At 42.9% G+C, this 25,223-nt stretch overlaps 1 protein-coding gene across 2 annotated transcripts in view; it reads right to left on the bottom strand.

Moving 5' to 3' along the window:
- Positions 1-25,223, bottom strand: part of LOC132883301 (histone-lysine N-methyltransferase PRDM9-like) — a 322,553-nt gene that overhangs the window by 290,295 nt on the left and 7,035 nt on the right. The window contains exons 2-13 of one of the 2 annotated variants that reach the window (XM_060916751.1): positions 9,109-9,455; positions 8,870-8,956; positions 8,557-8,626; positions 8,272-8,375; positions 7,908-8,180; positions 6,255-6,348; positions 6,047-6,114; positions 5,726-5,908; positions 5,574-5,612; positions 5,336-5,461; positions 5,171-5,248; positions 4,934-5,056 (exon numbers count right to left, since the gene is read on the bottom strand). In XM_060916751.1, the coding sequence (XP_060772734.1) occupies positions 4,934-5,056; positions 5,171-5,248; positions 5,336-5,461; positions 5,574-5,612; positions 5,726-5,908; positions 6,047-6,114; positions 6,255-6,348; positions 7,908-8,180; positions 8,272-8,375; positions 8,557-8,626; positions 8,870-8,956; positions 9,109-9,201 (1,338 nt within the window). In that variant the 5' untranslated portion in view covers positions 9,202-9,455. The remainder of the gene's footprint in view (positions 1-4,933; positions 5,057-5,170; positions 5,249-5,335; positions 5,462-5,573; positions 5,613-5,725; positions 5,909-6,046; positions 6,115-6,254; positions 6,349-7,907; positions 8,181-8,271; positions 8,376-8,556; positions 8,627-8,869; positions 8,957-9,108; positions 9,456-25,223) is intronic. The other variant, XM_060916743.1, reaches the window with a different exon arrangement.

The following is a 25,223-nucleotide window of genomic DNA, read 5'->3' on the forward strand; positions in this document are numbered from 1 at the left end:
AACAGGGCTAGGATGGACAAAGGTCCTCCCTGTAGTACTCACACAAATGAGGATGCAAACTAGACCTAAACATGGGTTAAGCCCATTTTCAAATTCTGTTTGGACGAGTACCCAACACGGGGATAGGGCCAGTTCAAGGAACACTGCCGGACACCACACTGTGTGATGATGCAATGTTGAATTACTGTGCAACGTTGTCCTCTGCTTTGAAATCTACCCACAAACAGGTAAAAGAAGCACTTCCCAAACCCGCTGAGGGACCTCTGCATGATCTACAACCAAGGGATTGGATCGTGGCAAAGGATTTCCAATGAACCAAGTGGAACAACCCACGGTGGAATGGCCAATTCCAGGTCCTGCTCATGACCCCAATGGCAGTGAAGGTCACAGGCAGTGTGATGTGGATCCACACTAGCCACTACAGGAGGGTTCCTGAACCGGCTGAGCAGGAGGAAGAGGAAGGCCTAAGTGACCAGACGCTGACTAAAGCTCGTGAGGAAGAAAGGAATCATTGCATGGAACAGTGCAAGTATCACATCAATCACGTACACACCCTCAATAGGGAAGAGTATTTCAGTGTCTAGCCAATAAAGTCTTAGGGTTTCGAATTTCCTCCAAGTCCCGGTGAGGTGGGACGAGGGCTGATAGGGCATGCCCGCCCTCTGAGCACCAATACACGTCAAGAAGGGCAAGGGTTAACTCGGTAACATCACTGAGGCACTGAACAAGATGCGCAAAGTTGCTGAATAATTATGAGCAGATGAACATGGAGGAGTTGAAGACAGCTGATGGTGTTGGTTGAGTGGATGAAGACTCTGATTCTCTCCACCATACCGGTCCTGGGCTTAGTGATTGTGATGCTATGTTTGCTCCCTGTTTTCTGTCAATGTTGTATGTCTGTGTTTCAGAGGCAGCTGACAAATACTGGTTACCAGATGGGAAAACAGACTACGACGACTTACCTGACTGGCCTCCAAACCCACACGAAGACTATAACCCACCGTTTGATGACATCAGCACAGTTGACATGAATTAGTCCTAACTTAAAACACTTTCATTTACAGTTGTTTCCTGTTCTATTATTCCTGATCTATGTATATAGCTTGCTAACGTTAACTTAAGACGTCCATGTCTTACAAAACAGCCTTAGCATTATCCCTGTACACTCAATGACGTGTTAAGTCGAATCTCTCTGGGAACTCTCATCACTGAAACTGGGTACATTTCTTTTCCTTTAGCAATTATTATCCTGTAGGATAAAAAGGGGGGAGAATGTGAGGGAAATTTAGTGGATGAACATTCCTATTCTCTGTGTTTGTGTTGAGCTCAAGTGGCCTAATATACTGAGAAAGATGTTTTTTCCAATGTTGTAATCGCTTTTCTGTGGCCTTGGTGGTAATGAGCAGGGTGCTTGAGTTCGTCCTAACTACGCATCTTCTCATGATGTAACCACCTTTCCTGACCTCGGTGGTGATGAGCAGGGAGCTTGAGCTCTCCCTAACTTGCATCTGCCTACACGTACCAAAGCATGCCAGGTGCACTCATTAGTAAAACTTCATAGAAAGTCTTGAGCCAATCACGTGAAGACACAAGCAGTGAGCGAATGCCTTCAGAGTATAATAGATAACATTCCTAAAACACAACTCGGAGTGTGCGTACTCTCGGCATCAGAAGTGGTATCTTCTCTTCTTCTTTCCCTTCCTATTTCATATATCTGTTTATATGATCTACTATAATAAATAACTGAAAAGACGACTGCTAAGCGTTCTGAAGTGTTTATTAGAAATTTCCTTTACAGAGAGTGAAATTTGTGGCTGAAAACACAGTTTAAATGAGAAATTTAGAGCTTTTTTTTCCAAGCTGTCTACACTCTAACTGGATCACCTTCACTGAAGTGCAACATCATAGACACTCAGTATAAAGTCTGAATTTCTCCAGAATTGATCATGGTGATTGATCTGTGACTGATCAAAAAGTATAGAACCTAGCAAAAAAAGTTGAATGCCAGATCCACACAGGAGAATTTTGTCTCCATTTTAAAGTTTGAATCATGTCTCTAGGTGAAAGCATGCCAGAGCAGCGGATGTTTGAAAAACGATAAAAATGTGCGATTTTTCTTCATTTATTCCCATTGAAATGAATGGGAAATTTTGCGTGATTTTTTTGCGAAGTAGAATGATGAACAAAGTAATAACATAGCGAGTCCAATCGAGCTGCACGTTTTGATATATTGTTTGTCTGTGTGCGATGTACGGTTATTGGGTTATTCGAAATCGAAATTTGAACGCAAGATGAATAAGAAGAAACACGCAGAAGAACAAGAGTTTGCTGTGCTTTGCACTGCAAACTATTGACTCCCATATACAGTTAGGTCCATAAATATTTGGACAGAGGCAACATTTTTCTAATTTTGGTTCTATACATTACCACAATGAATTTTGAACAAAACAATTCAGATGCAGTTGAAGTTCAGACTTTCAGCTTTAATTCAGTGGGTTGAACAAAACGATTGCAAAAAATGTGAGGAGCTAAAGCATTTTTTTAAACACAATCCCTTCATTTCAGGGGCTCAAAAGTAATTGGACAAATTAAATAATTGTAAATAAAATGTTCATTTCTAATACTTGGTTGAAAACCCTTTGTTGGCAATGACTGCCTGAAGTCTTGAACTCATGGACATCACCAGACGCTGCGTTTCCTCCTTTTTAATGCTCTGCCAGGCCTTTACTGCAGCGTTTTTCAGTTGCTGTTTGTTTGTGGGCCTTTCTGTCTGAAGTTTAGTCTTTAACAAGTGAAATGCATGCTCAATTGGGTTGAGATCAGGTGACTGACTTGGCCATTCAAGAATAATCCACTTCTTTGCTTTAATAAACTCCTGGGTTGCTTTGGCTTTATGTTTTGGGTCACTGTCCATCTGTATTATGAAACGCCAGTTTGGCTGGATTTGAGCACACAGTACGTCTCTGAATACCTCAGAATTCATCCGGCTGCTTCTGTCTTGTGTCGCATCAATAAATACTAGTAACCCAGTGCCACTGGCAGCCATGCATGCCCAAGCCATCACACTGCCTCCACCGTGTTTTACAGATGATGTGGTATGCTTTGGATCATGAGCTGTACCACGCCTTTGCCATACTTTTTTCTTTTCATCATTCTGGTAGAGGTTGATCTTGGTTTCATCTGTCCAAAGAATGTTCTTCCGGAAATGTGCTGGCTTTTTTAGATGTTTTTTAGCAAAGTCCAATCTGGCCTTTTTATTCTTGAGGCTTATGAGTGGCTTGCACCGTGCAGTGAACCCTCTGTATTTACTTTCATGCAGTCTTCTCTTTATGGTAGATTTGGATATTGATACGCCTACCTCCTGGAGAGTGTTGTTCACTTGGTTGGCTGTTGTGAAGGGGTTTCTCTTCACCATGGAAAATATTCTGCGATCATCCACTACTGTTGTCTTCTGTGGGCATCCAGGTCTTTTTGCACTGATGAGCTCACCAGTGCTTTCTTTCTTTCTCAGGATGTACCAAACTGTAGATTTTGCCACTCCTAATATTGTAGCAATTTCTCGGATGGATTTTTTCTGTTTTCACAGCTTAAGGATGGCTTGTTTCACCTGCATGGAGAGCTCCTTTGACTGCATGTTTTCTTCACAGCAAAATCTTCCAAATGCAAGCACCACACCTCAAATCAACTCCAGGCCTTTTATCTGCTTAATTGAGAATGACATAACAAAGGAATTTCCCACACCTGCCCATGAAATAGCCTTTGAGTCAATTGCCCAATTACTTTTGGTCCCTTTAAAAACAGGGTGGCACATGTTAAGGAGCTGAAACTCCTAAACCCTTCATCCAATTTTAATGTGGATACCCTCAAATGAAAGCTGAAAGTCTGGATTTTATGTCCATTATATAACTAGAATATGTTTCAGTAAACAGGTAATAAAAAAAAAATTTGTGTCAGTGTCCAAATATATATATGGACCTAACTGTATGGGAGTCAACAGTTTGCAATGCATAGCACAGCATCACTAACTAGACAATTCCCCTGTGGGAAATCGTGAGTGTGATACAGTGGGCGTAGCAGTCGCTATTGCAGGAGTTGTACTGTACTGTGTGAATGTGTGACTTGCTATGATGCTCCCATGCTATGATCATGTGTGTGTTTGAGAGAGCAGCCCCTCCCCCATCTGTTCCCTGACTGGAGCTGGTTGCCTTGGTGACGGTGCTCAGGTGCAGAGCAGAGACATAATATTACAGGCAAAGAGAGCTTTTTCTCAAATTTTCTTCTCCGAACAACGGTGATTTACATGAAAACGAAAGGAGGTATTCACAAAATTCTTTCACATTGAGTGCAACAAGGCTCTCAACACACTGATGTAATCTTTTTTGTCCCTAATGTAAAAAATGTGGACAATAGAGCAAGTTGAAAACAACTGACATTTCTGATTTTGTAGTAAAATCGCTCTCGGGATTATAATGGGAGTCAATTGGGCAGTTGGGCTGTGAACCTGTCACTTTGAGGCTTCTCGTGCAGAAAATGTAAATCCTATCATTTAGGTAGACACATTGTGTGAATCAAGACAAGTGTGACTCCAACTTTTGAGAAAATTATATGTGTAGAGTGAAATTTGTGGCTGAAAACAGTTTTAATGAGAAATGAAGAGCATTTTTTTAAAGCTGTGTACACTCTAGCTCGACTGCATAGACACTCATTATAAAGTCTGGATTTCTCCAGAATTGATCTGTGACTGATCAAAAAGTATACAACCTAGCAAAAAAGTTGAATGCCACATCCACACAGGAGAATTTTGTCTCCGTTTTGAAGTTTGAATCATGTCTCTAGGTGAAAGCATGCCAGAGCAGCGGATGTTTGAAAAACGTTGAAAATGTGCGATTTTTTTCACCTTCTCCCATTGAAATGAATGGGAAATTTTACATACGTTGGTCACTGAAGTTTGGGTGCGGGGGGCTGGTCCATCCGTGGTCCTGGACCGTGGAACCGGGCTGGAGGGGGCGTCGTCTTGCAGTCTCTGTGACAGCCTGGCTGGAGGGGCTCCAACCAGCTGTTGACAGATGAGAACAAATATATTAAAATTCAGACAGAGTCTAGTTATGTCTCCATGAAGACACCGTGTCAACTGTAAACACTGACTGTGTGTGTCAGTTGTGTGACATACGTTGTTCACAGGAGACTGGCGGTGGGGGGGGCATCTCTCCGCGGTCCTACGACGCCTGGCTGCCGCTGGGGAGGCCACCTGCAAAGTCAAATAAAACATAGCATCAGTAACTGTAGGGAACAAGGAGAAACTTTATAATACAGCCGAGAAGAGACATCAATTTACCTTCTTGCGTGCTGGAGGAGACTTACAGTCCTCCACACCAGACAGCTGAGAAGGAGACACCTCCTCCATAGCACGAAGGATCATGCTACTGAACCACATTGGGTTCAGTGGGAGGAAGGACTCCTCCTATGAAAGACAAAAAAACAAACACAAATACGCATCAATATTTGTCTGGTCAAATATACAAACTTTAAATACTAAATAAACCAGTTAACTTATTGTTAAAAAAATAACTCACCTGCTGCTGAGCCAAGCTGGTCTGACCAGGAACCTGCAACTGGGAAAATTAACATCACATATTTGATTAAATAGATGCTTTTTAATTACAACTGTGAACCTGTTCACCCAAATGTACACACAAACATAATAAAAAAAAAAAAAAACTTTAACCTTGCTGCTCTGACCAACGACCTTCCACTGGAAGGGGTCAGGAGACAGAGGAGCACGTACCTCTCTCTTCACAACCAGCTTAGGAGAAACCGGGGGAGGTGGTGGTGTCTCCAGGAACTGCTCCGTGGCGGTCCACAGCAGCTGGGTAAGGATGCCCATCCCCTCACGATCGCTCAGGTGAATCTGCAGACATGACAATACAAATCCATTTACAGACAAAGTTCAACTATAAAAAAGTAGCTTGTGTTGACTGGTTCATATCAGCACACAAGAAATTATAGCAAATTAGACTTTTGTGTCACACATAGATATTCTACTTACGCCGTCTCTGCTCCACAGATCCAAGCGCGTAAGGGGGAAGTGCTCCGCCACAGAGAAGTACCTCACACCTAAAAATATAAAAAAGGAAAAAAATAAGTCATTACAACACCCACACGCGTATTATGACTATGTTCATTACTATATCTTCACAGACATTTTTAAGTACATTTCTTTTTCTTGTTTTTATTGACGTGATATGTTTACACACCCATACGAGCCGCCACGCGGTGGTACTCTTGACGAAGGAGAACTTGGTATGTCTCATCCTCCTGCAGACGGGGGGGGGAATCCAGCACAAAGACCTGTAGAAAACACGTTTGTTACCAATTGACATTTTCATTCAAAATCACACGTTACAATAAATACACATGATTTATTAAAAGCTCATACGTTTAATCTTAGAGTAAGGCAAGGCAAGTTTATTTATATAGCACATTTCATACACAGTGGCAGTTCAATGTGCTTTACAGAGGTAAAAGCAAAACAGTAAACAATAGAAAATAAAATTACATAAAATAAAGGGGGAAGAAGAGAGAAAGTTCAGTGAAAACAGCAGAATAAAATGGAATAAAAGTTAAGTTTAAAACACGTAAAGATGACGATATTTATCAATTAGCAGAAAGCATCTGAGAACAGCTTGGTCTTTCGTCTAGATTTGAAGCTGCCAACACCAGGAGCATTTTTGATGTCCTCTGGCAGTTGGTTCCATAGCTGTATTGCATAGTAGCTAAAAGCTGCTTCACCACACTTTGTTTTAACAACAGGTTTTACCAGTAAATTTTGCTGCTGCGATCTGGTAGATCTGATTGGGTTAGGCCGCTGCAACATATCAGAGAGGTAATTGGGCCCTGTACCATTTAGAGATTTGTACACCAGCAGCAATGCTTTAAAGTCAATTCTGTAGCTTACTGGAAGCCAGTGAAGGGACCTTAGAATTGGAGTAATGTGCTCTGTTCTTTTTGTTCGTGTGAGAACCCTAGCCGCTGCATTTTGAACCAGCTGAAGTCGTTTGATGGTCTTTTTTGGCAGGCCTGTGAAAAGGCCATTGCAGTAATCAACCCTACTAGAGATGAAGGCATGGATAAGTTTTTCCAGATCATTTTTTGACACAAGTCCTCTTAGTTTGGAAATGTTTTTTAGGTGATAAAATGTCGATTTACTGATTGCTTTCATGTGACTGTCAAAGTTTAGCTCGCTGTCAATGAAAACACCAAGATTTTTAACCATATCTTTTGTTTTAATCCCCTTTGTGTCAAGAATAGTGGTAATCCTGAGTCTTTCATCTTTTTTCCCCAAATAGAAGTAATTTTGTTTTATCTGTGTTCAGGTGGAGAAAATTTTGTGACCTCCAGTTGTTGATTTGGTCGATACACTGGTAGAGACATTCAAGGGGGGTATAATCATTAGGTGATAAAGCAAAGTAAATTTGGGTGTCATCTGCATAGCAGTGATACAAAATTGAGTTGTTCTTGATAATTTGTCCAAGTGGGAGCATACAAAGGTTGAATAATAAATGGTCCAAGGATCGACCCCTGGGGGACACCACAGGTCAAGGACATTGATGTCGAGGAACAATTTCCCATGGTAACAAAGAAGCTTCTATCTTTTAACTATGATTTTAACCAACTGATAACTTTACCAGTCAACCTAACCCAGTGTTCAAGTCGATATAGCAGTATGTTGTGATCAACAGTATCAAAAGCTGCACTGAGGTCCAGTAACACCAGGACCGATGTTTTGCCTGCATCAGTATTAAGACGCATGTCATTTATAACTTTAATCAATGACTTTAGTCAATGTACCTCTAGTGTTGTTAAAGTCCTACGAATACAGGACAAGCGAGACATGAAATAACACGTACCTCCGGCCAGCGGCTCCTCACAGCAGTGAGGAAACTTGCGTAATCGACGGCCGCCTCGTCGATGGTCCTGCTCGCGGTCAGGTTGTTGCTAGGGGCAAGAACACAAACAGCGTCAGGGGACCGAGGAACATTAGCATGTAGGACCTCAGTCCGCAGCTGAGCGGCGTGGGCCCCATGGGTCGACAGGACACCAAAAGAAAACTTTCCTTCTGGCATCACGGTGAAACCATCTGCGATGGACCGGAGGTGGGAGTCCCCGACAATCAGAATGAACTGCAACAACAAAGAAAATTTCTTTAGCATGAAAATCATTAATCCCTCTCAAGATCAATTACTTTCTTCATAAACTGGACAATAATAACACCTTCTTGTCAGGAGACTCCGGTGGGATGACCAACTTGTGGCTCCGTCCAGTGAGCTTCGAAATTGGCCACCTCCGCACCCGATGGCGGAACTCGGTACCGCGGCCTGTTTAGTAAAGGACAAAACAGATAACGGTATTACTGAATTGAAAACAAACCAGGAAATGTCAACAATCATTCGTTTATATGAGCAAAACAGTACAGAAAAGAAAACCGGTTTAAAAAGTTTAATATTGATGATGAATTAGTTTATTGATCATTTAGGGATAAAACAGGTGGATACTCACGTGCACGAACTTCGGGACACACATCACCCAGGCTCCCGAAAGGCTGGGCTGGGGGTGAAGATCCAACCAGCTGATGACACATAAAATAAGTGTCTTTCAAAACACTCAAGGTGACTTTGCATCACATAAAAAGAACATAGTTAAATCAAACAAAGCTAAGATAAAACCAGACAAGTTCAAACAAACACATTTTAAATACAAGACGATGTGTGACTGTAAACATATTAAACCTCAGACAGTGTCTCAGTGTGAACACTGTCTGTCTTCTTTAAAATAACTCTGTGTGTGCGCGCGAGTTGTGATAGGAACATACGTTGCTGACTGGAGCTCGAGAGCAGGGGGGGTGGGTCTCCCTGGTCCTGGACCCTGCGTCCAGTGGGGTGGACACCGTCTGGACCGTCTGATGAAACATCAACACCAAAAAAATCTAAGTCATGGCAGTTACATACTGAACTCAGCAGTTAAAAAGAAAGCAATATGTGACATTTCTACTGCTATTTTCATGCAGACAGTTGTCACCATGACACAGAAGCTTATCTACTGTGTAAATACCTTCGGGGGGGAAGTGACTGGAGTTGGCTCCTCCAGGTTGCGCTTCCTCCATCGGCGCCTCGCTGCCTCGGACCTCCTTCCCTTCCTCGGCATCCTGCTGGACAGAAGACAAAAAAAAAAAAACTTCTTCCAAAGATAATAGGTTAAGTAACCTAAACCTTAACCTAACTACTTAATGTAAATTAATCTAATCTAAAATAACCTAATATAATATTGAGAGTGGAAGAAAGGATGATGTGGTGATAGTGTGTGTGTAAACAAACTGCTCCAGGAGTCCTGAGGGTGAGGAGTTGAGGGCAATGAATCTCGAAGATGATGATCAAAACCTTCAATCAATCAAAGAAAACCTGCAATAAAAATAGAAATGTCCCTCTGTTACTTTGAGTAAGCAACAAGCCAACAGCATAACAGACACGTTAAACATGTTTACTTTTTGTAATGTGCGTTTGTGAGAGAGCAGAGCAGGGCCTGCTGACTTATCAGTAAACAATTTTTTTTTCCTCAAGACAAAGAATCACATTAACACTATAAATATACTACCACAAGTAATACTACTAACTTAAGCTAATGTGCAGGATTTTATCATCAAAATGTACATTAATTACTAAAAGTCAAAGTAGTCATGTATGAAAATGCTCACTTTTCTATTTAATCAATATAGGTTGTTAAATCATATATATTACATTTAAATGTAATTTCTTTCTAAGTTTCTAAGGGGTTCCAGGGGCGAATGATTTTTGGCTATTTTTTTTTTTAACCCCAAAACCATTAATTTTATCAGCAAAAGTTGCAATGTATTTGGAAATAAATTCCCCTTCTTGGTGGACTACCAGGTGAAAATGATTAATATGGTACAAGAGACTTGTTTTTAATCAATTCACATTTGATGATTTCAAAAAAATCAATGCACCTTTTAATATAAACGAGCTCTACAGTATTATATTTCTGCATTTTTGCTATTCATGTCTTTGAATACCCTAATCCTTTACAATAAAGTTTACCAGAAAAAAACAGAAAAAAGTTCTATCATATAATTCTCTGAAGCTTTCTTTAGTAGCAGGAGGTCTTGCATATTAAGCAGGCAACATTCAACATCACTCATCACTTCCCTTTCAACTGCTGTGTGTACTAACTAGGTTTTATCTGGACAGGATGTTGTGTAAAGTAATGCATATACCATACGGTCAATTTGAAGATCGAGATGGTGATTTTGAGTTAAAGAACAGGCATGTACAATGGGCATTACAAATTGGAAAAAAAAATTTTTTAAATCAAAAACTATAAGTTCATCTCGGCCTAAAAAAACGTGGGCAGACGCTCCCGCGCGGCACATCCCAGCAGTTCAATGAATTGCCCCCATGAAATGAGCAATAAGGAGGAGAGTTATACACAGTATCATACCTAAAATTTTATCAGAAATATAGATATGATACTATGATTCTCCCCAACATGCTACATTAGACAAGCTAACCTCATTTATAAAAAGATGCACACTTGTATATGACATGCATTTGATATATATGATGTATATTCATACGTTGTTACTTTACGGAAATCTTCAATTAGTTTGGTCTTTTCATGACAGCCTGTTGTAGACCTAAATACAGAGGTGTCAAAAGTATTACCATTTATTACTCAAGTAGAAGTACTGTGGTTTAGAAATACTTTTCATGAAGTAAAAGTATCAACTGAAGCTTTTTACTCAAGTAAAAGTAAAAAGTATACTGATTTCTAAACTACTTTAAAGTACAAAAGTAAAAGTAATGAAAGAGGAAAAAATGCTATTAAGGACAAAGGCGCAGCCTAGAAGTCCACATACAGTCCATTCTCCTGACCCATTAAAATGTGTTTCATGGAGCACAAGTAATAATGACTTGTTGTCTGTAAGTGTTGTAATGGTGTAAAACTTCATACCTCAGAAGTTAGTTATCAATACATTTTTATTGAAAATGTATATATTAAAAAAACAAACAAAAAAAAACATTGTAATGTCCAAAATATTGTATAACGCAATATTTTTGCAGTATGCTGGCAATCATTTTGTGTCCAAAGTTGCATTGCATTCACTGTCTAAACAGCAGTAATACAGTATTTGAATGCTATGAATGAATGAATACTACACTAACACTACTGTAAAATTACAGTTTTTTTCTTTTTCATATGGGACGTGCAGTAGAGGCAGCAGGTTCCAGTTAAAATACAAGAAAAACACTTTCTCATTCCTACTAGTTACTGGCTCACCGAGAGAAGTCAACAGAATGTTTGTGTTCCAGCAATGCGAGGCTGAACACAGGCGAGGAGAGAAAGGGCGGCCGCTGGAATGCCGACACACTACAAGCTAATATAACGTTTACTAAGCTAAGACCTGTCACTTTACTCACTAACACCCACCAAGATACCATAACTGCGTTTGTAAACTTAACCTGACTCAGAAAAGAGAATGCCATATATGGTTCGGGGGGGGGGGGTGTCCACTCCTGACAAACGAATGAGAGCCCGCAATTTACTAACAGTGTCGAAGTCAGAGCTTGGATTGCTGTGTGCTTGGAGCGCCGAGTGGCAGTTTATTAGGTGGACAAAGTAATATAAGTAATATAAAGACTGGCGCAATGAAATGCAAGTAACAAGACTATTATAAACGTAACAAAGTAAAAGTAAATGCTTGAAAATGTAACGAGTAGAGATAAAAAGTAGGTTGAAAAATTATTACTCCAGTAAAGTAGAAAGTACCAAAATTTCTACTTAAGTAAAGTAACGAAGTATTTGTACTTCGTTACTTGACACCTCTGCCTAAATATAATGCACAAGAAAAGACACTCCTCACCTCAACATCTCATCTCATTATCTGTAGCCGCTTTATCCTGTTCTACAGGGTCGCAGGCAAACTGGAGCCTATCCCAGCTGACTACGGGCGAAAGGCGGGGTACACCCTGGACAAGTCGCCAGGTCATCACAGGGCTGACACATAGACACAGACAACCATTCACACTCACATTCACACCTACGCTCAATTTAGAGTCACCAGTTAACCTAACCTGCATGTCTTTGGACTGTGGGGGAAACCGGAGCACCCGGAGGAAACCCACGCGGACACGGGGAGAACATGCAAACTCCGCACAGAAAGGCCCTCGCCGGCCACGGGGCTCGAACCCGGACCTTCTTGCTGTGAGGCGACAGCGCTAACCACTACACCACCGTGCCGCCCGGCTCACCTCAGCATGTCCTTTACAATCATTTAAGCCACCATGGGCAATGCTGAAATCACTGCTGCAAACAGTACATCGCATGAAACTGTCATTATTTTCTACCGTTATTAGACAGGGAGATTATTAGACAGGGAGATTATTTTGTGTAATCTGAGCTGAAGTGGGTTTTGTACTTTCGTTTTGTGGGGCACGCGCTCTCTCTCCGCTATGCCGGTCGGTCCTCGAGAAAAGGGATAAAAGCCCATCCACACTGAAAGCTGATTGGGTTACTCAGCAAAATAAGCCAATCAGGATGCTCTTTGTCTGGCATGCGCTACATGAACACATGAACAGCCACACAGGCAGTGTTGCCACATTGGGTGGTTTTAAGTGCATTTTGGCAGGTTTTGAACATATTTTGGGATGGAAAACGTCAGCAATATCTGGCAACACTGCACACAGTCTCCCTCGCGCGTGCACATTCTAAGATGCGTGATGCAGACCTTAATGTTGCGCGCGCACGCTCTTGCTCGCTTCTATCAATATGCAGGAGACTCCCGGAAGTTCTGGGAGACTTGGGATGTCTGCGTTATAAGGTGACCACAGATCGTTAATCACCCCCCCCCCCCCGAAAATTTCTCAACGGATTTACATCGATCTCAAAAACGATCATTTTGGTCTGAAAAAGTCGGAAATCCGCCGATCGGCGGAAAATTCTCATCCCTGTAAAACAAATTCTATCCCCAAATCATGAGAGTAATGTCTACCTTCAATGATCTGAATTTTGTTTAAGCTTGTTTGCTTGTCAGTACAGTTCAGGCTGCTAGCAGTCGGTGAGAGCAATGGCAGCTTTTCGTGCCGCTCGCCTAGCTCCGTCTAAAGGCAATTAGCTACATTAGCTTTTCATGATCACAATGGCGGCTTTTCGCGCCGTTCGCCTAGCTCCGTCTAAAGGCAGTTGGCATCGTTAGCTTTTTAGCTCGGCTTAATGTTCTTGTATAGAAACAAACCTACCGTAAAATCACCAGAGAGTAATATCTAGTTTCAATAATCTCACTTTTGTTAAGGATGTATTCATATCTGTGATTGAGAGAATGCGAGACTGGCTTTTAATTCCTTGACGTCCTCATGAAGATGTTCAAGTATATCAAGTTTGTGGTTTTTGGACTCCAGTAAACTGACCTCGATGGATGTGACCTTGGCGGTACTGATAGCGGGGGGAGTCTCTGGCAGGGGTGGGTGTATCGATCTGAGTATAGATACCAAAGTGAGTATCGGAATCGAAACTAGCGTGATGAGATCGATACTTTCGTCGCAGTTTCTCTTCAATACGTCCAGTGAATTACTCGAATTTACTCAGAGTTCATGCGAGCGTAGTTTCTCTCTCAATCTGTCTGTGTAGACAGCACACCTCTCTCTGCCGCTCACACCTTGCCCCTCCCCCTCCCTGCTTTGTCGGAGAGCGGAGAGTCAGAGCACTGACTGAGAAAGAAAGGATTTTCTCTAAGGCGGGACAGTTAATAACTCTGAGAAGAAGTGCAATCAAAGGGAAGAATGTAATGTTACTGTTCCTGAACAAAAACCTTTAAATCTGTTATCAACATGGGAACAAAGCCAAAAGGGCACCTCAAGGGATACTTCCTTGGAGGGCTTTGTGCGCAAAGAGCCAAAGGTTACAAGCCACTTGTAGTTTACACACGATTTGCACTACTGACTATTTTTCACACAGATATGCGTGCAATGGAAGGGTTTTTTTGTGTTGTTTATATTATATTTATTACATTCAGGGTTCTCCACGGATTGAAAATATAGGGGGGTGGGGGTCAATCGGATGACCTTGAAACAAATTTGCATAAATTTACATGTGTCATTTGCATAACATTTGCATAAAATACTCTCAAATAGTAATCATTTAGAATAGAGGAATCAATTGGACTGGTACAAAACACATCATACATTACATACTTACACATCATATTCAGACACACTGTTTGAAATGGAACTGGAAAAAATATTTTTTTTATTTAGCAAACTACAAAAAAAGAACAGAAAAAGTACAGAAGTTTTTGTATTAACTATATTCACACTGCTCCACAAAAGCTGACATTGTTTGAAATGGAAATGTAATTGCAGGCACCCCTGGAAAAAAATTATTTTTTTAGAGAGTAAAGTACATTGAAAAGATGTTGTTTTAACTATATTTACACCGCTCCATGGCCATATTTACACCGCTCCATGGCCATATTTACACCGCTCCATGGCCATATTTACACCGCTCCATGGCCATATTTACACCGCTCCATGGCCATATTTACACCGCTCCATGGCCATATTTGCCGCACCAACTTTGAACTTTTTGTTTATATCCTTTATTTCTCTGCCGACAATAACAATCAGTTATCTCGAACTTGGTGTCGATTCACACGTTATTATAAAGGCGTGTGTGGCAGCGGGGGCGTGGTCTGTGACAGGAGGGCGGAGTCAGGGAAGGTAAGTGGCAGAATCACTACACCGGTCATTAATTAATGTGTTTGTGTCTTCCCAGTGACCGCGCCCTATTTAAGGAGAGAGAGCGAGAGCAGAGGGAGCTCTCTCCCGAACCAGACGGCTGATGTGTGCGCGCGCGTGAGAGTATATATGAACACTGAAAAGCTGAATAAAAGAGAGTTTTGTGAACTCAGTTCTGGCCTGCCGTCCTTCTGTGCTCTCGCGGGTTTCGGCACCACTGTGACAGTTCATGTAGGTGGGTGGAGCACAGAAGGACGGCAGGTAGAGCTGTGCAATATATCGTATTTTTATCGCGATATCGATATTGGTGTCAAACGATATCAAAATTCATAATATCGATATGAAACGATTTTTTGTCATTTGTCGAAAGGGACGTGCACAATATTTCTACAATGGCAATAAAACAACAATAACATTGACGTGACAGTAAGGTAAAACGAACCCTTCTGTCCCCTAAGGCACACCGTAGCCTTGCATACGTCATCCATTCTACTCCCGCGATATCTCCGCAACAGTAAAAAATCAATTCTTCTGTTTTCATACGTGTCGGGTGATTTGATATATTGATTTCTTAATATGTTGTTTGATTTGCTTGCTAATAGTTATAATAATACAATTAACATATTTACGTCATATTTTTGGATGTGGGACTGGGTAATGTAAAAATGGCATCTACGGAAGAAAACAAGCACAACAATATTAGCACATATCCAGCTTGCTAGCTGTGTTAGATGTGTTAAACCGTGTGGATTTAAGTGGAATAATTGCGAGTCGTCCTGTGGTCAAGGCAGCGTTTTAAGGTAAGGCAATTTGGTTATTAATGTTGCCCGCCGCGGCATGTTTACTTGGGTTCATTTGATTTTGACTTGTGCATCTGCAGCTAGCATCATGCTTTGAAGTAGGTTCTGCTAAGGACGGGTTTATTGCGCGATGTCGACGGACTCAGATGTAATTACATTGTTTTTAAAATTCCGTGCGCTTAAAACGGTGTCCCCCTGCTAATCATGTAGCCCTAATCATGTGTTGCTTTTACTTTTCGAGTGAAATATCTCTGCAAATGGTATTTCAATGCTGACATGCCAAAAAGATAGCGGAGTCCACATTTGGAAGATGAAGGAAGAGAAGCCTGATGCTTGAAAATAGATCGCTTAGTCCACAACGCATATCTGTATTTGAGACATAACCTGCAACTAGTGGGGATGTTTTGGAATGACTGTGCATAGGGTGTTTTTGGCCACAGAACACTAACCCACAGTAGTAGGAGGACTACTGGGTTCGTGGATTTTGTCTGTTGACTGAGCGACGCATGGTGTTTGCCTTGTGCCATTTCACGTAGCATCTAGCCGCAGTGCCACCTACACTTTCAGGGAATGTTTACATGCCGCTGAGCTATTTTCATGTATGTTAATTCTTAAGGACTTGTCTCTATATTGTGCGTGTTCACACACGGACTGGCCATCGGGAGTAGCGGGAGTTTTCCCGGTGGTTCAGTGTGGGCCGGCGGAGGAAAAAAAAAAAGTTGCGCGCTGGCCTTTAATATGATAAGCAATGTTAACAGTTTCTTTAAGAAACTGTTAACATTGTTTATTACAGTTGCGCGCTCTCCTTTAATATGATAAGCAATGTTAACAGTTTCTTAAAGAAACTGTTAACATTGCTTATCATATTAAAGGCCAGCGCGCAACTTTTTTTTTTTTCTCCGCCGGCCCACAAACTCCCGCTACTCCCAATGGCCAGTCCGTGTGTGTGCGTGTTTTAATGTTGGTGTCTTAACAACACACAAGCTTACGTTGTAGTGTGTGTGTGAGAGAGAGATTTTATCCTTGGCTGGCTACGAGCCAGTGTGGACGTTACGCAGTAATCACTGGTAATACCAGCGCTGGCTCCAAACTCTGTGATCGGAAATGTTGAGTGAGGAGAACGTGAGCCTTGTGCAGGCTATAGGACCTATGCAAAGTACGCGCTTGCACAGTAAATAGTTTAAGTAAAAGGCGTTTCAGGGTACAACGGGAAGGGTTGACAGGTAGCCTATGAGGCCTGTACTATAAAAATGTGGCCCGGTGCCTCAGGTGTTGATGATCAGGGCTTTAAAAAAAGGTGTATAAATATCGTTTTAAAAATCGCGATATCGATATTTACTGAAAAAATCGCGATATTGATTTTTTCCAATATCGAGCAGCCCTAACGGCAGGCCAGAACTGAGTTCACAAAACTCTCTTTTATTCAGCTTTTCAGCGTTCATATATACTCTCACACGCACACACACATCAGCCGTCTGGTTGGGGAGAGAGCTCCCTCTGCTCTCGCTCTCTCTCCTTAAATAGGGCGCGGTCACTGGGAAGACACAAACACATTAATTAATGACAGGTGTAGTGATTCTGCCACTTACCTTCCCTGACTCTGCCCTCCTGTCACAGACCGATGCTTGACCACGCCCCCGCTGCCACAGCGTGTTATCTCCTGGCGCAAGAACAATGTGTCAAAAACGCCGAAGTGTGAAATGCTTTTCTTAGACTATAATCGTCAGACTGACTAAACTAATTGCTGGTAAATGAGTTTCATACTCGGGTGTTGCCGCGTTGTCGGTACTCCAACAGAGAAAGGCTGTCACAAAGAAAACAAACGGACGTCTCTTCCTTTTGTAAAGGGGCGGCAGAAATTAAACGGGGGCGGGAATCACAGAAAGGGGGGCGGCACACCCCTCTAAAACCCCTCGTGGAGAACCCTGACATTGTTGCTTTTGTTTACTTATTTTGCACTACTGACTTTGTTACTTTATTACTGACTTTATTTTTCACAAATATTTGCGTGCAATGGAAGGTATTTTTGTGGTGTTGTTGACATTGTTATATTTATATTTTTGTTACATTGTTGCTTTTTTGTTATTTTGCACTAGTGACTTTTTTCTTAAACAATTTTGTGTAGCAGAAGGTGATAAGGGAATTTTATTAATATACTGTTACATTGTTTTATATTGTTGTAGTTAGTTAATAAAAAACATTTTTATTTGCCTAAAATCTTTGTCCTGTGTTTTATCATACTCATAACTAAAAAAGGAAAAATCACAAAATTATTCAATGATCATAACATTTCAAGTAAAAAGTATCGCTATCAGTATCGGCGATACTAGCCCTGTATTTACTTGGTATCGGATCAATACCAAAATTCCCAGTATCGCCCACCCCTAGTCTCTGGAGCCTCGTCTGTCTCAGTTGACCAGTCGCGTGTTGGGCGTTTCTTGCTGGGTTCAGATGTCATAGTGTCCGGAATGAAGTGGCCGTCGGAAAAGGTAAACAGATTGGCCGGTTCTTGTTGAGGGGTAATAACCAGTTTAAACAGAAGGAAAAGAATATTCCTGTAATCCTGTATTTACAAACGGTATTCAGCGCGCCGCCATGTTGGATCTCACCCAAAGTCTCGCGATAGACTCAGTGTAACATCGCCGCCTCAAATTAAAAGCCAGTCTCGCATTCTCTCAATCACAGATCGACACACTCGTATTAGAAAACAGTGAACTAAAAGGAAAGGTCACAAACTTGTCCAACCAGGTAACTCATCTCACTAGCAAAAATAGAATCATGAAAGAAAAAATATATATATACACACACATACACACACACACTAGACCTCCAATGCCACAGCATGCTCGACCACCTCATTTTTTCAGGAATCCCACTATCAACAACTATACCTGATGATCCTGAGAAAGCTGTGAAAGAATTCATGTAGTCATCTCTGAAAGTCCCATCAGACGCAGTCAACAGGATTACCTTTCATCGAGTCCACCGTCTCACTTCCAAAGACAATAAAAAGCCACCTCCGATAAGAGCCAAATTCAAACACTACAAGCACAAAGAACTTATTAAAAGCAAAGGAAAAGAACTGAAAGGCACATCATATGGACTAAATGACCAATTCCCACGAGAAATCCGGGAAAGAAGAGCCCTCTTGCCTGTAATGAAACAACTCAGGTAAGAAGGTAAATGAGCTACACTGTCTGTCGACAAGCTTTATGTTAATGGAACACTCTACTGCGACCGCAATATCACCACCATAGCTGCACAATGGCGCCTCCCGTGGTGAACGTGTTTGCGATGCACTCCCGACACCGATTGTCTTTTAGTAATTTTGATTGTGACAAATGCTCAGTGCTTGTACACTAGGATCACCTACAGCAAAGACACACTTCTGGACATTGGTAAAATTCACCACTGGCCCAGGCCAGTCCTTCTGGACTGTAGCTTTCTTCTCATCACCGACACCGACCGAAGCTACACCGACACCATCCGGCAGGCCGCATCATCACCAGACTCGAGTAGGCGAAACGGCTGATGATCCACGCACCCAAAACGGAGGCGCGGTAAGAGAGGCGGGCTACATGCTAGGCTAAAGGCTAGAGTTACAAGACAACCGCTACCTAGCCTTCTGCTAGCTAACGTTCGCTCGCTCAAGAATAAGATGGATGAGCTGAGAACCAGGATAACATCTCAACGTGAGATCAGAGTGTTGTGCCCTGATTTTTACAGAAACCTGGACTACTGCAAGCCTGCCAGATCCGGCCATTGAACTACAGACCCACTCCATGCACTGCGGAGACCGCACATCTGCTTCCGGTAAAAACAAAGGTGGCGGTGTGTGTGTTTATGTTAACAACAGATGGTGTACAGACGTACAGGTGGTTGAAAAACACTGTTGTGCGGACATTGAAGTGCTGATGGTGAAGTGCAGACCCTTTTATCTACCGAGGGAGTTCAGTGCTGTGTTTATGCCGGCTGTTTACATCCCGCCGCGGGCCGACCGCACTACAGCGCTAGGACTACTACATGACATCATCGGCAAACACGAGACCACACACCCAGATGGTGTGTTCATCGTGGCCGGGGATTTTAATCATTGCAACCTCAGGACTGTGCTACCAAAGTACCATCAACTCGTGAGCTTTCTGACAAGGGACAACAACATCCTGGACCATGTCTACAGCAACGTGAGAAATGGCTACAAGGCTGTGCCCTGCCCCCACTTTGGACAGTCTGACCACATCTCTGTGTTCCTCTACCCAGCCTACAAGGCCCTTCTCAAACAAGCCCCCACAGTGAGTAAAACTGTTAAAGTTTGGAATGAAGAGACTGATCTGGTGCTCCAGGACTGCTTCAGTTCTACAAACTGGGATGTGTTTAAGACGGCTGCTTTGAGAGAAGACTGTTCCGTGGATTTAGAGGAATATGCATCTGTGGTCACCAGCTACATCAGTACGTGTATTAATGACATTGTCCCCACCAAGCGGTGCAAAATATATCCTAACCAAAAACCTTGGATTAAACAGTGAAGTACGCTCCATGCTACATGCACGCTCCACCGCTTTTGCCTCTGGTGACGGAGATGGATATAAAAAGGCCAGATATGACCTCCGCAGATCCATCAGGGAAGCCAAGAGGCAGTGCAGACTGAAGCTGGAAGGATATTACAACACCTCAGACTCCAGATGCATGTGGCAGGGCCTGCAACACATCAATTTCCAGCAGAAGAACGGCAGGGTCACAGCCAACCACAACGCATCACCAGATGAGCTGAACGAGTTCTATGCTCGCTTCGACACCCTCAACACCAACCAACACCAAGGGATTCTACCAACAGAGGCAGCACAGAGCTCTTCACCTATTGTGACCATAACCGAGGTGAGCAAGGTCTTCAGGAGGACTAACCCCCGAAAGGCAGCCGGCCCTGACAACATCCCCGGCCGTGCTTTGAGGGCCTGTTCCACACAGTTAGCAGAGGTCTTCACAGACATTTTCAACCTGTCCCTCTCCATGTCTTCTGTGCCCACATGCTTCAAGACCACCACCATAGTGCCCCTCCCAAAGAAAAACAATATAACATGCCTGAATGACTATCGCCCAATTGCACTCACTTCAGTTGTAATGAAGTGTTTTGAGAGGATAGTCATGTCACACATCAAAAAGGGCATCCCAGACACAATAGACCCCCTTCAATTTGCATATCGTCAGAACCGTTCAACTGATGATGCCGTCAATGCAGCCATCCACACAGCCTTGTCACACCTGGAACACAGGGACACCCATGTCCAAATGCTGCTTGTGGACTGCAGTTCAGCCTTCAACACCATCATCCCCAGCAGACTGACAGAGAAGCTCTCCACCCTTGGACTGACATCTTCCCTCTGCTGCTGGGTCCTGGACTTTCTCACAAACAGACCCCAGGCTGTCAGAGTCGGTACCAGAATATCCAGCACCAAGACAGTGAGCACAGGGACCCCCCAAGGCTGTGTGCTCAGTCCACTCCTGTACACCCTCTTCACCTACGACTGCACCCCCACCCAGAGCAACACTTCCATCATCAAGTTCGCTGACGACACCACTGTCATTGGGCTGATCACCGGCAGAGATGAGTCAGTCTACAGGGAGGAGGTGGCTCAGCTGGTCTCCTGGTGCCAGGAAAATAACCTCTCCTTGAATGCTGAGAAGACCAAGGATATGATTATTGACCCGAGGAAGAGGAGGAGAGACCAGCACGCCTTGTTGCACATGAACGGGACACAGGTGGAGAGGGTGAAAACATTTAAATTCCTCAGAACTCACATCAGTGAGGATCTCACCTGGACACACAGACCATCAAGAAGGCTCAACAGAGACTCTTCTTCCTGAGGAAGCTGAGGAAATTTGGACTGTCCACCAAACTCCTCAGCAACTTCTACAGGTGCACAGTGGAGAGTGTCCTGACAAATTCCATCACTGTGTGGTACGGGAACTGCACAACTCAGGACAGAAAGGCTCTCCATTGTGTCATTAAAATGGCACAATTCATCTGTGGAGCTGTCCTCCCCCCACTACAGGACATTTACAACACCCAGGTCACAAAAAGGGCACAGAGCATCATCAGGGACCAAACACACCCACAACACAGACTATTCACGCTCCGACCATCTGGCAGACGCTAAAGGAGTGTGAAAGCAAGGACTACTAGACTGACACAGTTTTTACCCCCAGGCCATCAGGCTTTTGAACCATGGATTATAATCACCATCTACCTCTATATTTCCATCAGGCTTTGAAGCAATTTTGCACAAGACATTGCACGGTATATCTACCTCTATATGTGTACATTGTTTGTTCCCCCCCCCCTTTTTTTTAAATGTTATCTTCATTTTTCATTCTACTTTTATATTTTGCATTCCATATGCACTTTATATTTCATATATTTCTTTTTATATTGGTAAGCATAGTTTGGTCAGGCAGTTGGGTCATTCCATGTCAATTCACACACCCTCCCCAGTGACACCTCTTCAATTTACCTGATATTTATTTTATTAGTGCCTTATGATGTCAAAAGAAAGAATCCAAAATTTTAGCTTCCTAGCTGGAATAGTTTTTGAATTTTGGCCCTTCAAAGTTTGGGTGCCACACCCACTTTTGGGGTCTGGGAAATGTACACTTAATTTGCAAGCATTTTTGGAGGCCCATATATTTTGTTCTAAGGGGAATATAGACCTGTAAATTGCTATAGCTATGTATTCTGGCCCCGTCTATCTGATTCTGCACCTAATAATAGCACAAGTTTACTAACTTTAGAGATATTAACCCCTTAGAAGTGGATTTTTTTAATGACAAATTTTTTTTGACATTTCAAGGGTCCATATCTTGGAAAGTTTTTGTGTTGATAGGGTTTAAACTGATTTATCATCATAGTTGGGAACTCTACTGTGTACTTAGAGAGGGCCCCAAATATGGCTTCGGGACAAAATTACCGTTTGGTACGTCCTACTTCAGGCCATTAGTTGGCCATGTGGGCACATGATGACTGGAATGAGCCTTTAACCCTATCAACAGACACCTTTTATCAAACTTTTAAGCCAATAAAAACTTTGATTATCCAACTCCTTCAATATAAACTAAGCATTTGTATATGGTACTATTTTTGCATATTTTCTGAAAAATCCGAAAAGTCCGGAAAGTAGGTCAGCTATCGTCTTAACTGCCAATTCAAATCAAAAGGTACTAAAACACATTCAAATTATAAAATACTAAGATTAAAACAAGGATAATATCACTGAACACATATTTGAATATATAAACTGACAGTTTACATTTATTAACCCTTTGCACACTGTACACACACGTAACTTAAACTACACTTACTTAAGAATAGTCATGTGATCAGATCAGACAATTTTAATGAGGCATGGACGCCATTTACTGCTGTAAAATACATGTAGGCACAACACAAAACGATTCAATTCAATATAAAACCATGACCAGGCTTGCTGACTGACACTGACAGTTAAGCATGAATGTACTTTGGAAGAAGCGTCTCAATTCTTTCTACATCAACTGCAACAAGTTTATAATGCCGAGCACTATGACCTTGAATCTCTGGTGCCTTTACACGACATATAAAGTCTTGAAATGGCACCCAGCATGGTGGATTTTGGCGGTTTTCAGCAGGCCAAGACAGAGTCGTGTTTGACCGTTTCATGAAATGACAATATACATCATTCAGTGCGTTTACATGCACATCCAAATCGAGCTACTGTCGGTAATCGAGCTAAGGGTCCCAGCAGGGGTGCCAGAGAAATCCAATCCTACATGCACACAAGGAAATCGAGCTATTGTGTGAGGCACATTGTGCACCCGAGCCACAGGTGGCACTACACGCCCCATCATGTTGGTACACTTCCGGTTGTCGTCATGAAGAAGAGCTATTCAAGAGTATAAACAAAGTTATCAGTTCCGTGTTCACAAGAAGAGTGTTTGTACATACGAACAGAAGTGTTCCTAATAAAATGGCCACTAAGTTGAAGTTGATCTGTAATGGTGAACATATTAACTGTTCGCTTGCTAACATGCTAATAACCTACCAACTAATTGGAAATGGATGCATACATGCCCAGACACAAGTGTTCCTAATAAAGTGGCGGCTAAGGTGAAGTGTCATGCCGACCGAGGCTGTTGTGTTTCCCGCTTGTGGTCTCGTCACTCGTCACTTCCGGAAGGGGCAGTGCTGAAATAAGCAGCTCAACAGAGTTTACATGCACCAAGTAGCTCGGCTACAATCGCATAATCTAGGTCGCGTAGCTCGATTACGAGAAATCCAGTTCGGTTCGATTTCAGCCGAGCTAAGGTGTTTCCATGGCATTTAGAACTTCGATTTCAGTCGAGCTACGGCAGAAATTCGATTTTCTCTATGTGCATGTAAACGCACTGTGTTCATCAGAACGGTCGACAATGTTTGCCACATACCAGTTGTTGTCATACACACAAGCAATATATTGCCCAGGCTGATATGAACTGAAATCCTCTGCACCATCACAAGCATGACTTGGGGTTGCAGTAGAATCAGTACCATCAGTGGCACCCACCGACACAATGGAAAATGTCAAGTCCTGAGAAATCTTCCACATCTCCAGTTTTCCACTGGAAATAGGTATGAAGCTGTGATGAGACTGAGTACCAGATATCGCCTTGGCTGATGAATACCTGCCATCAAGTTCGAACTCTTTCTCATGAAGAGAGATACCCTCGCTGGTAACAAATAAGAATTTCACATTCTCAATATGTTTGCTTGCCCATTGATACATCTGTTGAGCAGTGAGAATGTGATCATCATCAGTGGCCTGCAGACTTGCTCGGGCAACCAGGCGCTTCACAATGCCACCGATACCATCACATGATTAAAATCACTATATGGGTGTGCTTTTACTACCTTAATGTAAGTACAACGCCACAGTCCCTTTAAGAAACTACAGATCCCACCAACCAACTTCCGCGTTGACCTACGTCACTTCTTCCACGAGTAGAGGGACTGAAAATCCGCGATCGCGGAAAACGGACGGAAATCGCGGAATTATGCATCTGAAACGGAATTTATTGTCAGAAATGGAATCTACACATTCTAAGCTTGGGGAGGCTGGGACCTCCCCTGCCCGAGCTACGGGCGTCCAAAGTGGGGCTGGAGCCGCCGATGGGAAAACGAAACTAAAGCCGAGCACCGTGGCTCTTCGTCCCGAAGCGCGGGGCTAGCAGGCCCTGGCAGGACTGGTTTTTTGGGGAGAGGGCAGAGGTCTCTGGCTGTCAAGTTTGGGGCGGTTGGGACCTCCCCTGCCCGAGCTACGGGCGTCCAAATTCGGGCTGGAGCCCTGGATAGAAGCGAAACCTAAGCGCAGCGCCGCGGCTCGCCTCGGAGCGAATTACGTCCCGAGGCGCGGGGCTAGCGGGCCCTGGCAGCACTGGTTCTTTGGGGAGAGGTCTCTGGCTGTCAAGTTTGGGGTGGCTGAGACCTCCCCTGCCCGAGCTATGGGCGTCCAAAGTCAGGCTGGAGCCCTGGATTGAAAGGAAACCTAAGCGCAGCGCCGTGGGGCGAATTACGTCCCGAGGCGCGGGGCTGGCACGCCGTGCCCACGCTGGTTCT

Source organism: Neoarius graeffei, chromosome 1 (assembly GCF_027579695.1).
Source record: "Neoarius graeffei isolate fNeoGra1 chromosome 1, fNeoGra1.pri, whole genome shotgun sequence".
In the NCBI taxonomy this organism is placed as follows: Eukaryota; Metazoa; Chordata; class Actinopteri; order Siluriformes; family Ariidae; genus Neoarius; species Neoarius graeffei.